This window comes from Ascaphus truei, chromosome 16 (genome assembly GCF_040206685.1).
Source record: "Ascaphus truei isolate aAscTru1 chromosome 16, aAscTru1.hap1, whole genome shotgun sequence".
Taxonomy (NCBI): Eukaryota; Metazoa; Chordata; class Amphibia; order Anura; family Ascaphidae; genus Ascaphus; species Ascaphus truei.
The window spans coordinates 7225016-7238770 of record NC_134498.1 but is presented as its reverse complement, the minus strand read 5'-3'; the positions used below and the strand labels follow the sequence as shown (position 1 = coordinate 7238770).

Below are 13755 nucleotides of genomic sequence, written 5' to 3'. Positions count from 1 at the left end.
CCTCCTTGTATTAGATGGGCTGGTCACCCCTCCTTGTATTTGATGGGCTGATCCCCCCTCCTTGTATTAGATGGGCTTGTACCCCCTCCCTGTATTAGATGGGTTGGGCACCCCTCCTTGTATCAGATGGACTGGGCCCCCTCCTTGTATTAGATGGGTTGGGCACCCCTCCTTGTATCAGATGGGCTGGTCCCCGCTCTTTGTATTAGATGGGCTGGTCCCTGCTCTTTGTATTAGATGGGCTGGTCCCTGTATTAGATGGGCTGGTCCCTGTATTAGATGGGCTGGTCCCTGTATTAGATGGGCTGGTCCCTGTATTAGATGGGCTGGTCTCTATGGACATCTGATGCTCTCCTGTCAGTGGGGATCGATGCGCTCGCTCCATTTCTATGCCTGCCATTGACCGCCCGTGTGTCTGGTGACGTCACACACGGGGCGGACTAAGCTTTGATCGATGTGTTCTGCGCTCCCCAGGCATTTGCGGTGCCGCCATTTTCAGTGTGGGAGAGACGGGCGCTCACCCGCGGGTAACCCGGGCCCGGGGCCGAGAATCCGTCTGACAAGGGGGCCCCCCACAGCCCATACTGGGTGAGTTATCCGGGCGGTGTGTGTGTCACTGTGTCTCCTTGTCCCATTGTGTATGTGTGTCCTTGTCCCATTGTGTCTCACTGTGTGTCTGTCTCCTTGTTCCATTGTGTGTGTCTGTGTGTCCTTGTCCCATTGTGTGTGTCTGTGTGTCCTTGTCCCATTGTGTGTGTCTGTGTCTCCTTTCCCATTGTGTGTGTCTGTGTTTCCTTGTCCCATTGTGTGTGTGTGTTTCCTTGTCCCATTGTGTGTGTATGTGTGTCCTTGTCCCATTGTGTGTGTCTGTGTGTCCTTGTCCCATTGTGTGTGTCTGTGTGTCCTTGTCCCATTGTGTGTGTCTGTGTGTCCTTGTCCCATTGTGTGTGTCCCTGTCCCATTGTGTGTGTCTGTGTGTCCTTGTCCCATTGTGTGTGTCTGTGTCTGTGTGTCCTTGTCCCATTGTGTGTGTCTGTGTGTCCTTGTCCCATTGTGTGTGTCCTTGTCCCATTGTGTGTGTCTGTGTGTCCTTGTCCCATTGTGTGTGTCTGTGTGTCCTTGTCCCATTGTGTGTGTCTGTGTGTCCTTGTCCCATTGTGTGTGTCTGTGTGTCCTTGTCCCATTGTGTGTGTCTGTGTGTCCTTGTCCCATTGTGTGTGTCCTTGTCCCATTGTGTGTGTGTGTGTGTGTGTCCTTGTCCCATTGTGTGTGTGTCCTTGTCCTTGTCCCATTGTGTGCGTGTCTCCGGGATTGGGGCACACAGTTGGATAGTGTAGACCAGACTGCAGGAGAGGGTCCTGCTATAAGAGTACCTATAAGGTACTGTACAATAATAATAACGGGATCGGCAAGCCAAAAATATGCAAAAAGAAATTGTCTTCTATCGGCCCAACGTTTCGGCTACCCACTGGGGCCTCCATCAAGCGCTCCAGGGGGGTAGCATCTTGCATCTTGCATCTTGCATATTGATGGTGTGCCTGTTGCTTTATTTCTGTATAAATATATGTAATATTTAAAAAAAATAAAAAAAAATATATATATATATATATATATATCACACACTTCCTCTGTTACATGGATTGCACATTACATACACATGCCATTTTATTCCCCCATGTTGCTGTGCGTCTCTTGTGCCTGAGATATACAATGATGCCTCACGTGTTGGGATTATTCTGTGGCAGATCCCCCACTCCGTGTCCCTGATTGCAGCCGCTTTGTGATCTCCAGCGCAGTATTATCCCGTTGTCCGGACACTGCGGCCCCAGTTCCTGTCCTGGGGAAGAGTTTATCCCCATTTAAATGGCACTAAAATAATTGTTCCGCGCAGGCGGGTTCACATCTTGGGTCATAAGGCCCAGAGTGGGAGGGCTGGTGTCTTTGGTACGGCTGGTCTCCTTTATCTGTGCTTGTCACACGTGCTAGTGCTTCTCCTTTTGTTGTGAGCGTGGCTCATTACACATGGAGAGGAAGGGGTAGGTGCTCTGTGCCTTCTGTTATCCATGTCTCAGCCGCTGCGGACGCGGTTATTGCATTGCAGGCCCATCCAGAACCGTCTGGATTAATCTCGGGTCTGTCATCAACATGTAATGCAATCAATCCGTGTCCTTGTGTATTCTGTGTCCTCTAGTTCCTCTCTCAGTAACTCTCTTCCGAGTGAGCTGTGCAGTGATGGCCATGCCAGAGCCCTGCAGTTTGATCATTGCTGATCCATTTTATGCATTTTTTTTAATGTGAATGTGATATTTATAGCACTGTGACTATATGGTGCTCTGCAGACTGGGGAATAATGCAGTGAGTCTCCCCTAGTTCAATGTAGTGTGCAGAGCAGTGTTCTTTTTGTTTGTTAAGGAAACCTATAATTATATTGTGAAATTGTGCAGAACCCCGACCCTCTCTAATAGCGCTTCTGAGATCAGATGCATTGTAAGAAACCCCAACCCTCTCTAATAGCGCGTCTGAGATCAGATGCATTGTATGGAACCCCAACCCTCTCTAATAGCGCGTCTGAGATCAGATGCATTGTATGGAACCCCAACCCTCTCTAATAGCGTGTCTGAGATCAGATGCATTGTAAATTCTTCTGTATTTGGTCATATCATTTGTGAACACATTCACATGGTGGGTCTGCAGCCAGGGATTCTGGGTAATGACATGCAAATGAGCAATCACAGTGTCACCTCTTGCTGCTTATCCATTTTAACACGGACCCCTATAATCTTATGCCTGCCGTATTACACAGCTTTCCAGCACAGCCTGGGTTAAGGAAGTGCAGAGCCTGCCACCCTACTCACATCTGTCTTTGGAACAATCTTCAGATGAGCTGAAAATTGCAAGGAACCCGTTACAACCCCGGTTGTAAAACACTGGTGTAGAGCGAGACCTGTATGTCACACAGAGCTGGCCATGCAGACACACCACTTTGCATGTTTTGAGACCAATAGCTGCTATTCGTCCTGCTGTATATAACACACAGAATGTGACAGGTGGCTGTGCACACGCTGCCACTGCCAACCTAAATATCAACCCTTTCGTGTCACTATTCAATTTAATTACATTTTTTTTTTTTAACCTTTTGTGATTTACAGCAGTACATAAAGATATAATTCACATGCAATACAGATCTGGTGTGTACCAGCTTCTCAGTTTCTCCCGGGTCACCGTGCACCACACTATGAACTATTATGCTAACTATTTGTGTAAGTACAGCAACTATTCTTGTATTTAATACTTGTTGTAGCTTTAAGACAGGGGTGGGCATATCCAGTCCTCATGGGCTGCCAGCAGGTTAGGTTTTTAGCAGATCCCTGCTTCAGCACAGATGGCTCAATCAAAGATTGAGCCACTTGTGCTGAAGCAGGGATCTCCTAAAGCCTGACCTGTTGGTGGCCCTTGAGGACTGGTTTTGCCCACCCCTGCTTTAAGAGGTCGCTTGGGAGGCTGTGAGGGACCTCCTCCTCCCCTCCTTACCCAATGCCTACACATAAACACATACAAGTAATGACAGAGGCAATCGAACGTGTCAGCCGGGAGCAGAAAGAGCGCGCTTGCTCCCGGCTGTGGTTTCTAAAAAAACAAAAACACCTTGGCTCCTCCCTGTACCGCCACCTGGCCGCGTCATCCCCCGCTCGCGCCTGCGTGAAGGAGCGAGGCCAGGGAGCACCGGATGTGAGGGAAGGCATTGCTGCGCTCTGCTAGGCGGTTTGGGGGGGGGGGGTGCTTCTTTCCAAACCTGTTTTAGTTATTAATGTATTTTAAATCTCCCGCTTCGTTCCGGAGATATGAGCGTTTTACATATTAACTGTCTGGGAGGTTAAAATGAAGCTCTTCCCAGAGCAGTCTGAATGTTACCATGGCGCCTTCAGAAGCTAGATGTTAAAATCATGGTTTTAACACTAGAAAAACATGAGAAAAGAAACAGGACATGCGCGGGGACAAACACACTAACAGTAGAGGCGTTAAACTCACATTGGTTGGTTTTTATGAGGGGGAGGGGTGCTTTTAAGAGGTTGCTTTTTGTGCCTGTAAAGCAGATTGTAATCTATCTTGGATTTAAAAAAAGTAGAAAAAAAAACCAGATGGCAAATCTTTACGGCTTCATTCCCCTTCCGGTGCGGAGCAGGGGGGGGTGGGGGGGGGCTCAACTCCAGTCCTCAAGACCCCCCCTCAACCCCCCCAACAGGTCAGGTATTAAAGATCTCCCAGCTTCAGCACAGGTGGCCCAATCAGAGGCCATTGACTGAAGCAAGGACTGAGCCACCTCTGCTGAAGCAGGGACAGATTGAGCCACCTGTGCTGAAGCAAGGATATCCTGAAAACCTGAACTGTTAGTTCCCCCTTCCCCTCCCCCTCCCCCCCTGTCCTAAACGCTGCGGTTGACTAATTATGCGCTTGTAATTAACACTTGCTGAGAATAATCTTTTACATAGGACTGCATACTTTGCTAATGCCAAAACAACACCTTATCTTGGATCGTTCCAAGAGTTGCTTTCAAGGTCAAGCAGTGGAACATTAACCTGACCAACTGCTTATCACCTTTTTGACTTCATGAGTAATAACTTACTGCAGTAACCAACTAGTGATGTTACCCGACGCAGATCATTTTCTTGCATGTTGTACGTAGGTTTTATTCATAAGTGGCCTTGACATCTAATTGTTGGATCCGTCGCGCTCATAAACACAATGGGCGAGGAGACCTCATTCTGACCTTCATGGCCTAGCCTTAATGAGTTAATCTCAGATGGCCTCGCCTTTTCTATGGCGGAATGGCGCCCCAGTAAATCGCATCCGTGCAGTAACGGCGAATCCGTGATACAGGACAGTCGTGTCACCGCAGCAGGGCCCAGAAATGCATCCAGTGTGGGAAGGATGTGTTCACAGTGCGGTCACACGTAGAAATTGCAATGAAGGGGAATTAAGTGGCTGTGAAACTGCAGTTTACCATTTTACTAGCGGAAAAGACCTGGCGTTACTCGAATTCTAAGAAACCAAAAAATACTGAGATTTATAAATGGATAAAAACATTTTTTTGTTAATGCACAAAATGTATGTCTTATTGTAACGCTGTTGGATAAACGATACTTTTTTTTTTTCCCCATCAGGCATAAAAACATACAATTTTTTTTTTCCTTTCCCACTGCAGCATCCAACATAAAGTTACCAATGTGGAAAACCTGCATTTTCTACATTCCGCCCGGCTACTTACTATCCTGATTAAATTTGGTTAAAATCGGTGCAGTTTTGAAAAGTTCAGTCCGCCATCTTGATTCAAAATGGCGTCCAATTGTATCCAAAAAACCTGCTCCTTGATCTCAGGAACCATCATGCAAAATGTGGTTCCGATATCTTAAGAGGTGTCCAAATGCAAAGCGATCACACAAACAGCTGTCCAAAATATATCGGAGATCAAGCTATATTTAGTAGAACATTTTGCCCCAACGAAAAGGGCGAGATATAATGTAACATACACTGTGGGTAATTTTTTATATGGGGCTAGTTAGTGACGGGGGTGGGGGGTTCACAGTGGGGTACCTCTCTTGGTGCCATCCAGATCTGCAGGAAGATCTGTCTCTGTGTTTTGTGGTTCACTGGAGGTAGTTAAGAACAGCTGTGGTGTTATATAGTGCGTTTATATGCACAGCGCTGATATATTTAGAATCTGGTGGCAAATGTCCAGCACTTAGCATGAAAACTTCGCTCCAGAAGTTGCGTTCCTCATCCGTGTAAAGAGGGATCGTGACCAGTTACTCACTGCACAGCCCCGGAGGGGGAGAGGGGGGTGAGGGAGAGAGAGATACAGACCAGGGATGCTCAAGACCCCTCCCCCCCTCCCCCCAACAGGTCAGGTTTTAAGGATATCTCAGCTACAGCACAGGTGGCTCGTATAATTAACATGTAGCTGCAGTAGCTAAGTGAATTCATACTCGGGGGTTCTCAACTCCAGTCCTGACGACCCCCTCCCCAAAGGTCAGGTTTTAAGGATATCCCTACTTTGACTGAGCCATTGATTGAGCCACCTGTGCTGAAGCAGGGATATCCTGAAAACCTGACCTGTTTGAGGAGGAGGGGAAGTCTTGAGGACTGGTGTTCAGCACCCCTAATATAGGCCGCCTTTTACTGGTTTCTTGTTATTTCACATTAAGATTTCTAGTCTGGAACAATCAGTTGTTTACAAAAAGATTCCTAATAATGATTTGTCCTGTCTGAGTTCCTGCGATGCTTTGCATGTGCCGGACCACAAGGTCACCCACAAACCCTTTTGTTTGTGTCAAATTGAGCGTTTGTTACAGAGCCACGTTTTGGTGGTGTTACCGAAGCAATAATTGTAAACGTTCTCTGATGGTTTCAACTGTGCTGACAGCCACACAACATGTGTGAATCAGTAACCTGCATGGGATGTGTGACATCCACAGCAATGAGCAGCTGCCACTAGCGGTGTGAATACAACATGGGCCAGGAACCATAAAAAGATGCTACTCTTCTGCACGCTTTACTACCATTTATATGAATAAGAGCGGAGTCGTGCTGAAGCGTAGCACCCTTTTATAGAGATGGAGAGCCGTGGATTCAAACTCTTGGCCTGCATTACGGTCACAACTTGAAATCATTTCTTGCAGATGGGCATGAGCACGTAAAATCAATGGTATGTGTGCTGATAATATAATCACAATAACAAAGGTGTGACCATTTAAGATAAACCTGTGTTTGTGTTGAGCCTTGTTTACCCCCCAAACTGCGTACAAGTATATCTGGTGGTGATGGGCTGGCTTCGACTGACCTAGAGGGGGAGAAGGCACAGAGGGGGAGGATTTGGGACATCTGAGTGCTGTCCGCTGAAATGGGAGGGCACAGTTTGAGGTTCGTAGGATTGCCACAGCATCTCTGTTTCACATGTACTGGGAATTAGCGTGTATGCTGCTCAGGGCAGAGCTGTATTGCATGGACAGGTGAGTAATTATAATTTTATTAAGTGGTGCTTGTTCACACTCGTATGGTCACAAGTCAGAATGCTATATTCAGATTTGAAAGAATAATGTGGATTTTTCAATAGATAACTTGGGCCACTGGTTGTCCGAATCGGGATGCATTCTGTTCTGAATAAGAAAGGCCTTTATTATACCTCCTTTTTTTCTCTTCCGTTTTGTATTAGGAGGACTCTAGGTCCTGAGGTTTGTGTCCGAAGCGGCCACAAACTCCCAAGATGAATATCACCAAAGGTGGCCTGGTGCTGTTCTCTGCCAATTCCAACGCATCGTGCATGGAGCTAGCGAAAAAAATGGCGGAGTAAGTATAAAGTATCAGCCCTGTGTGCGCGGCGCCCGTGTGAGCGGCGCCCGTGTGCGTGGCGCCTGTGTGTTGCGCCTGTGTGTTGCTGTCTCTTCCTATTCGCCTTTTCTTGGAGGTCATGCACTTTCCCAAGCTTTGAAATTTGTTAAAAGAAAATGCTGATTTTGTGGGTTTCTTTCTTTTTCTATCGCAGCATGAAACACGGTGGCAATCACAATACGTGTAAAACACAGGTTGTTGAAAGCTGTCTGCTAGCTTCATTTAAAAGTTTTAGAAATAGTTTGAAATGTCTTCTAAAATATCCTTTGTTGAAAAGTTTGTCGAGAGTTCCTCTTAACCTCTTGACTGCTGAAGAGCACGTTGGGAATAAATAATGACATTCCCTGATGGGGGGGGAGGGGGAGTGGGGTGTACATTTGGGAATAATCTGGTAAAAGTCGCAAAAGTTTTCCAAGCTCCACAAATCACTTTTTTCCTATTTAATTTAATTGTTTGTAGGTTATATCGATAATTAGCTGCCGGAGGGGCCTGCAATCGGATCTTTTGACCGTGAAAGGGTTAATACCCTGGTTACTAGTGTTCCAAACACTTCCATCATAAAAAGGGTTAATTTGCCCTGCTCTCAATTAAAAATATGAATAAAAACTATACCACTTACTGTATTTTGACTACGCCTTCAGTGACATCCATCCCTTAATGAATTTCGCTTTATGTTGCCTGATAGTGAAGAATAAACACTGATAATATTAGTCGAAATATTAAATCATTGACTGCAGAGTTTTTAAAGCTGCTGTCCAAGCTGCCGCCCCCCCCCCCCCCCATCCCCTGTTAATAAGTGCATCAATACAACCCACACAATGATAAGTAATTAGCTAAGTTGTCAATCGATCAGCAAAGATTCGGCTCGGGGTTCACTAAATGGCTGCAGAGGAGTATTGACTCAACAAAAAAAGGCTTGTTGCATTATAATACATTAAAAATGTCATTGAGTAGTTTAAAAAAACTGCTACAAGTATTTTCTCATAACACAGAACTGATTAATTAAAATAAAATAAAAAAAGACACGTGTAGGATATTGCTTGGTCTGCAGCTTTAACTCGCACACCTACTCCTAAATCTCTCATTCTTGTACAATTCTTATAAATCAACAGGTTAGGACAGGGGTGCGCAAACAGGGGGGGGGGGGGGCGTGGGCTTTGTTTTTGAGGGCGCACGGCAGTTGCAGAGTCCCCACGCTCTTCTCCAAAGCATTTCATTTAAATGCCTTGGGGATCGCGTGAGGCCTCTGTACCTACTTGCAGGGATTCAGAAGCCTTGTGCCGCGGCGTCATTTGCCGCCAGTCGCCATGGCAACGGGTCCATTTGATGCTACGGCGTCATTTGATGCCGGTAATAAAGTAAGGGGGGCTTGGGGAGCTGACAGGGGCGCGCAACTCCAAAAGTTTGCGCTCACCTGGGTTCGGAAGCATCATTCAGAAAGAGAAACTGTAAGCCTGGACCTCAGTGAGAATTGACTTAATTTGTGTAATTAAGCCATGTAATTTCTCCCAGTAGGCACTGCGTTTGCGTTGGTGGCGGTACATTTTGTCATTCTGCGGGAGTTTAAACTGCATATTCTTGGAGAGAATGATCGTAATTGCAGTGTGGGCACACCCCGGGAAACCTGCCCCATAAAGTGCTCCCTGCACCGAGATCCTAAATAACGGGCGCCCATTTACTACATTGCGTTACTGATGTGTGGGGCGGTATGTTGTCGCTTGTCTTGGCTAGTGCGCTGAATTTCCTTTCCTTCCTTTGACAGGCGGCTGGGGGTTGAGCTTGGTAAAGTGCTGGTGTATCAAGAGACAAACAGAGGTGAGAGCGTTTTCCGTGGAGGGATTTTCTTTTGCATGTCCATACCGAGAGATGTCTGTGACCTATTATGTAATGAGGAATGAACTACCAGGCCGCCCATTGCCAGGGGATCCTCCCCCTGCGTACGCGTCACATCACGCCAGGCCCATTTCTCTTGTTGCTTTTGAATGTTTTGGTAGAAATATCCCCCCTTTTTTCACTATACTGTTGTATATGGTATACACAGCGTGTTAGTATGTGCTTCCCATTAATACGCCTTGGTCTGTGTAATGATGGCAGTTGTCTGTAGCCTTCATCTTTTATGGATGTTGGAAATCTCTGCTTGCCTTCTAAACCCTGCTGATTTAACCCCTTCTCCGCGCGCTAGGACTTCATGCAAAGCATAAAGGGATACGTTAAAATGAAATGCTTTCTGTGCAGGAGTGGCCGTTGCCAGTCCTCCAGGGCCACCAAGAGGCCGGGCTTTAAGGATATCCCTGCTTCAGCACAGGTAGCTTGTCTTTGAGCCACCTGTGCTGAAGCAGGGATTTGCTTGAAACCAGACCTGTTGGTGGCCCTTTGAGGACTGGCGATGGCCACTCCTGTGTTACGGTGACTGCCATATTAACTTGTATAAGAAAGCTGATGGCTGACTTCCATAATAAGTGCACTTTGTAATAATATGAATCCGGGCTATGATGTTTCTCTTGCTGCCTGGGAGCTGCTTTGTGAAGCACATGCTGTTTCCTATAACAGCAGAGCCATGATATAGTTTGTGACCTTGGCCTGTTAGTGGGCAGTTCTGCCTGCGGTGCTCATTTCTCTCTCGCTGTCTTTATTCTGCGTGATTGCTGCCAGTGAGGAGAGCCTAATGCTGCTCCCTTGTATCAATTACACAGCCGATATTAACACTTTGTGTAACCTCTCGTCGGTTTGTCACTTTGAATCTAGGTAAACACGTTTTAATAATATCACTTTGCTAATAAATAACTGTCAGTATAGCAGCTTTCTCCTCCACTTCTTACTAGTACTAAGAAAACAACTCTGGTCTGTGTCTTTGTGTATAGTACTTTATACTGGTGTGTCTGTGTATAGTGTGTGTGTCTTTATACTGCTGTGGGTCTGTGCATAGTACTTTATACAGGTGTGTGTGTGTGTGTATAGTACTTTATACTGGTGTGTGTGTGTGTGTATAATAGTTTTATACTGGTATGTGTCTGTGTATAGTACTTTATACTGCTGTGTGCATACTATTTTATATGTGTGTGTGTGTGTGTTTGGTACTTTATACTGCGTGTGTGTGTGTGTGTGTGTGTGTGTGTGTGTGTGTGTGTGTGTGTGTGTGTGTGTGTGTGTGTGTGTGTGTGTAATACTTTATACTGGCACTTTGTCTTATTCATTCCAAGTGTTGTTACTGTTCGATCTGTTTAGTAATCGCTATTTTGTGATCTTATTTAGTCTTGTATATTGCCATTCTAGTCGCCTGACACCTCCCGATTCTATAACGCCGCACGGGAGAGAAGAAAGCGTTAACGGTTCAGCTGAATGAGTCTAACAGTCCATTTTCTTCTCAGAAACACGCGTTCAGATCCAGGAATCCGTGCGAGGGAAGGACGTCTTCATCATCCAGACGGTTTCCAAGTGAGTAATCGCTTCATGTGCAGTCCGGCTCACGTCTCCGTGTTTGGTGTAAACAGCCCCCCATCCTGCACGTACCTAGCAACGGCGCCTTGGACCGAGTGCTTTCATTTGCTTTTGTTTTTGTAAGATTTCAGTCAACATTTTTCTAGCCTCTTATCACCAGTATACTTGGGCAGGATTAACCATTTTTGCTGCCAGGCGGACCAGCAATGCATTGCAGGCTGTGGCAGCAAAAGGGTTAAATAGTTTAGAGGCCACTCATTTTAGCATCTTTGGTGCTCAACTCCAGTCCTCAAGCCCCCCCCCCCCCCCCCATCTCCCCCAACAGGTCATGTTTTTCAGAATATCCCAGCTTCAGCACAGGTGGCTCAATCAACTCTGAGCCACTTGTGCTGAAGCAGGGACTGATTGAGGCACCGGTGATGAAGCAGAGAGATCCTGAAAACCTGACCTGTTGGTGGCCCTTGAGGACTGGAGTTGGCCCTGGCTTGCAGTGTAATTGATAGAGATATTGACAATGAGCCAGTAGCCTACCTATACTCCTACTTCCTGCATTACAATCGCTCCTGTCTTCTCTCCATTCCCTGCTTCCTAAATATCCGTGTTCCTTTCTCTCTGTCCCGGGGCATATTTCGGTGAGCTTGCGGTATTTGTCCGCGCCACCTCTATTATGGGCTTGTGCATCTTGTCAATGGGACAGCACTGATTGTGTACCTTGCGTTCTCCCGGCTCCACCTTCCCAGAAAGTTAGATCTGTAGATCCTTCTATTTCTCATATCCCGACATCCATTCTGTTCCTCCATTGTGTACATGTCACGGCATTACTCCAATATCCCTATGTACATGTCAAGGTCCTTATGTGCTTATTTAAGGGGAAATAGGCCATCAATAAATAGCATACCTCTGCAAAGTGGTTCAAATAAGTTGGTCAAACAATGCGCATCGATTCATGTATTTGTTATAGCAATGCCTTTACTATTGCTATATGCAACAGCTGTGCAAGTAGCACACTTATTGTGTCATTGTGTACGTAGCACAATGTGATTTGGGAAAGAGAGATACAGCGTTCCAGTTGGGTTTCTCCCGTGTTTCCAGGGATGTGAACACCACAATCATGGAACTCCTAATCATGGTCTACGCGTGCAGGACGTCTTGTGCCAAGACCATCAGCGGCGTGATCCCCTACTTCCCCTACAGCAAGCAGTGCAAGATGAGGAAGAGAGGCTCCATTGTGTCCAAGTTGTTGGCCTCAATGATGTGCAAAGCTGGTAAGGCAGAAGCGTTCGCAGTGACCTGGACGCAGACTGAAAAAGCGGTTTCCGCTGCCGAGAATGAAATCCCAACCCAGAGGTCAAATGCAGATGCAGCCAACGTTGTCGCAACCCGCATTGCGCTGCAGCGGGACATACACGGCGCACCGGCGGGAGACGCGGCTTTGAATCCGCCGCACGGGGGAGAAGGCGGGCGGGGCTTTCCCGTCTGCATTCGCGGGTTGGAATACCGTTGGCTACATCTGTACAGGGGTCTGTGTATGACATTGTGCTGGCTGCACCAATGGAACAATACCGATGCGAAAACATTTGGCGAACCTATCAAAGAAAAAATAGATGAAATGGGATTTTATTTTCAAATATAAATCTGGTGCTGTGTTTTTTTTTTTTTTTTATTGGTTTTTGCATTAGTTTTTTTTTAAGCCAAGAGACGTTATTAAATAGCCTTAGAATAAAATAAGCAGGTCCTGCGTGGGTTAATGTAACCAGCACATAACAAGGTCTAGGACATTTGGCCGCTGCCATTTCACCCTCCCCCTCTGCTAAGGTAAGTAAACACCCTAACCGCTAAAACCCCTCAAATTAACCTCCTATCCAAACTAGTAATAAAACTTAGCTTACAAGTGGCTGGCGGCGAAACGGCTGCGGCGAAGGTGGACAAATGTCCCATTTTGATTAGTGTTAGTGATCATTCGGAAGGAGGCGTCTCCGTGTCCGAGCGGCTGAAGCATTGTACAGTTGGCTGAAATGTACAAATTGATTACAGATGACTGCCACTGGTGTCGGATTTTGTCAACAATGTGAGCAAGGTTAAAGGTTAAATAGTTAGAGGTGCCCCTACCTACAGTGAAAGGATTAGTGGGGCCAGGACTAGTGTGATGTGCGGTCATTGTGTTTGCAAGGCAGGGGGTTTCCTAACTAGTGAGACCGAAAAAGGGATGTGATGACGGAGAAATGTGTGTTTATTTTATAAGTGCTATGTGTTGTTTTCTTTCTTATTTTGTGGTTCTCGTAGCATCACTGCACATAGAGCTCTTCCGATTACATTTAGGGATTGACATGGGTGACATTGTATGGGTGTCAATACATCACACTATCTGGCACTGCTTGAAGCACTTATGCAGCTTACTGTAGGAGGCAGGTATGTTTGAGGAGAGCCCGATGTTGCGGCTGTTCCGTGGTGGCGGCCTGTGTGTCAAAATAAAAACAACCCTTTTTAAATGCCCTTGCATTCACTTTCCCATTATCGTTGGAGGGATTTCAACCTGACGTTCAGGGGATTTTCCTTCGTGCTGTCTTTGAAGGGGAAATCCATTAGTATCTGTTTGTTTAGTAAGTGTATTCTCTGTGCAAACCTGGCTGCCTCTATTTGTGCAATTTATAGATCTGGTTTAACCAAACAGTCTCCAGGCAAAGCTCCAAACTCTTGGCGAAAAGGACATTGGTTCTTCATAGTCTGTGCTTCTCTCCCTTGTCCGCCTGTAGTTCTGATTGTGTCGGTTTTGTGTTTCCTTGTCACAAAGGGTTAACGCACTTCATCACCATGGACCTGCATCAGAAAGAAATTCAGGGATTCTTTAATATTCCAGTGGACAATCTCCGAGCATCACCGTTCCTCCTCCAGTACATTCAGGAAGAGGTGAGTCTGTTACAACACGTAGGG

The 13755-nt window shown here is 46.3% G+C and overlaps 1 protein-coding gene across 10 annotated transcripts in view; it reads left to right on the top strand.

Moving 5' to 3' along the window:
- Positions 1-433: 433 nt before the first annotated feature.
- Positions 434-13755, top strand: part of LOC142467271 (phosphoribosyl pyrophosphate synthase-associated protein 2-like) — a 197390-nt gene continuing 184068 nt past the window's right edge. For 7 of the 10 annotated variants that reach the window (XR_012788329.1, XM_075572756.1, XM_075572752.1 and 4 more), the window contains exons 1-6: positions 434-588; positions 7211-7344; positions 9149-9201; positions 10755-10821; positions 11917-12089; positions 13616-13731. Coding sequence is in view for 9 of the 10 variants with exons in the window: in XM_075572756.1 (XP_075428871.1) it covers positions 7262-7344; positions 9149-9201; positions 10755-10821; positions 11917-12089; positions 13616-13731 (492 nt within the window). In the remaining variant the exon portion in view is untranslated. Of the gene's footprint in view, positions 605-5986; positions 7008-7210; positions 7345-9148; positions 9202-10754; positions 10822-11855; positions 12090-13615; positions 13732-13755 lie in introns of those variants that run through there. The other 3 variants (XM_075572751.1, XM_075572750.1, XM_075572757.1) reach the window with 3 other exon arrangements.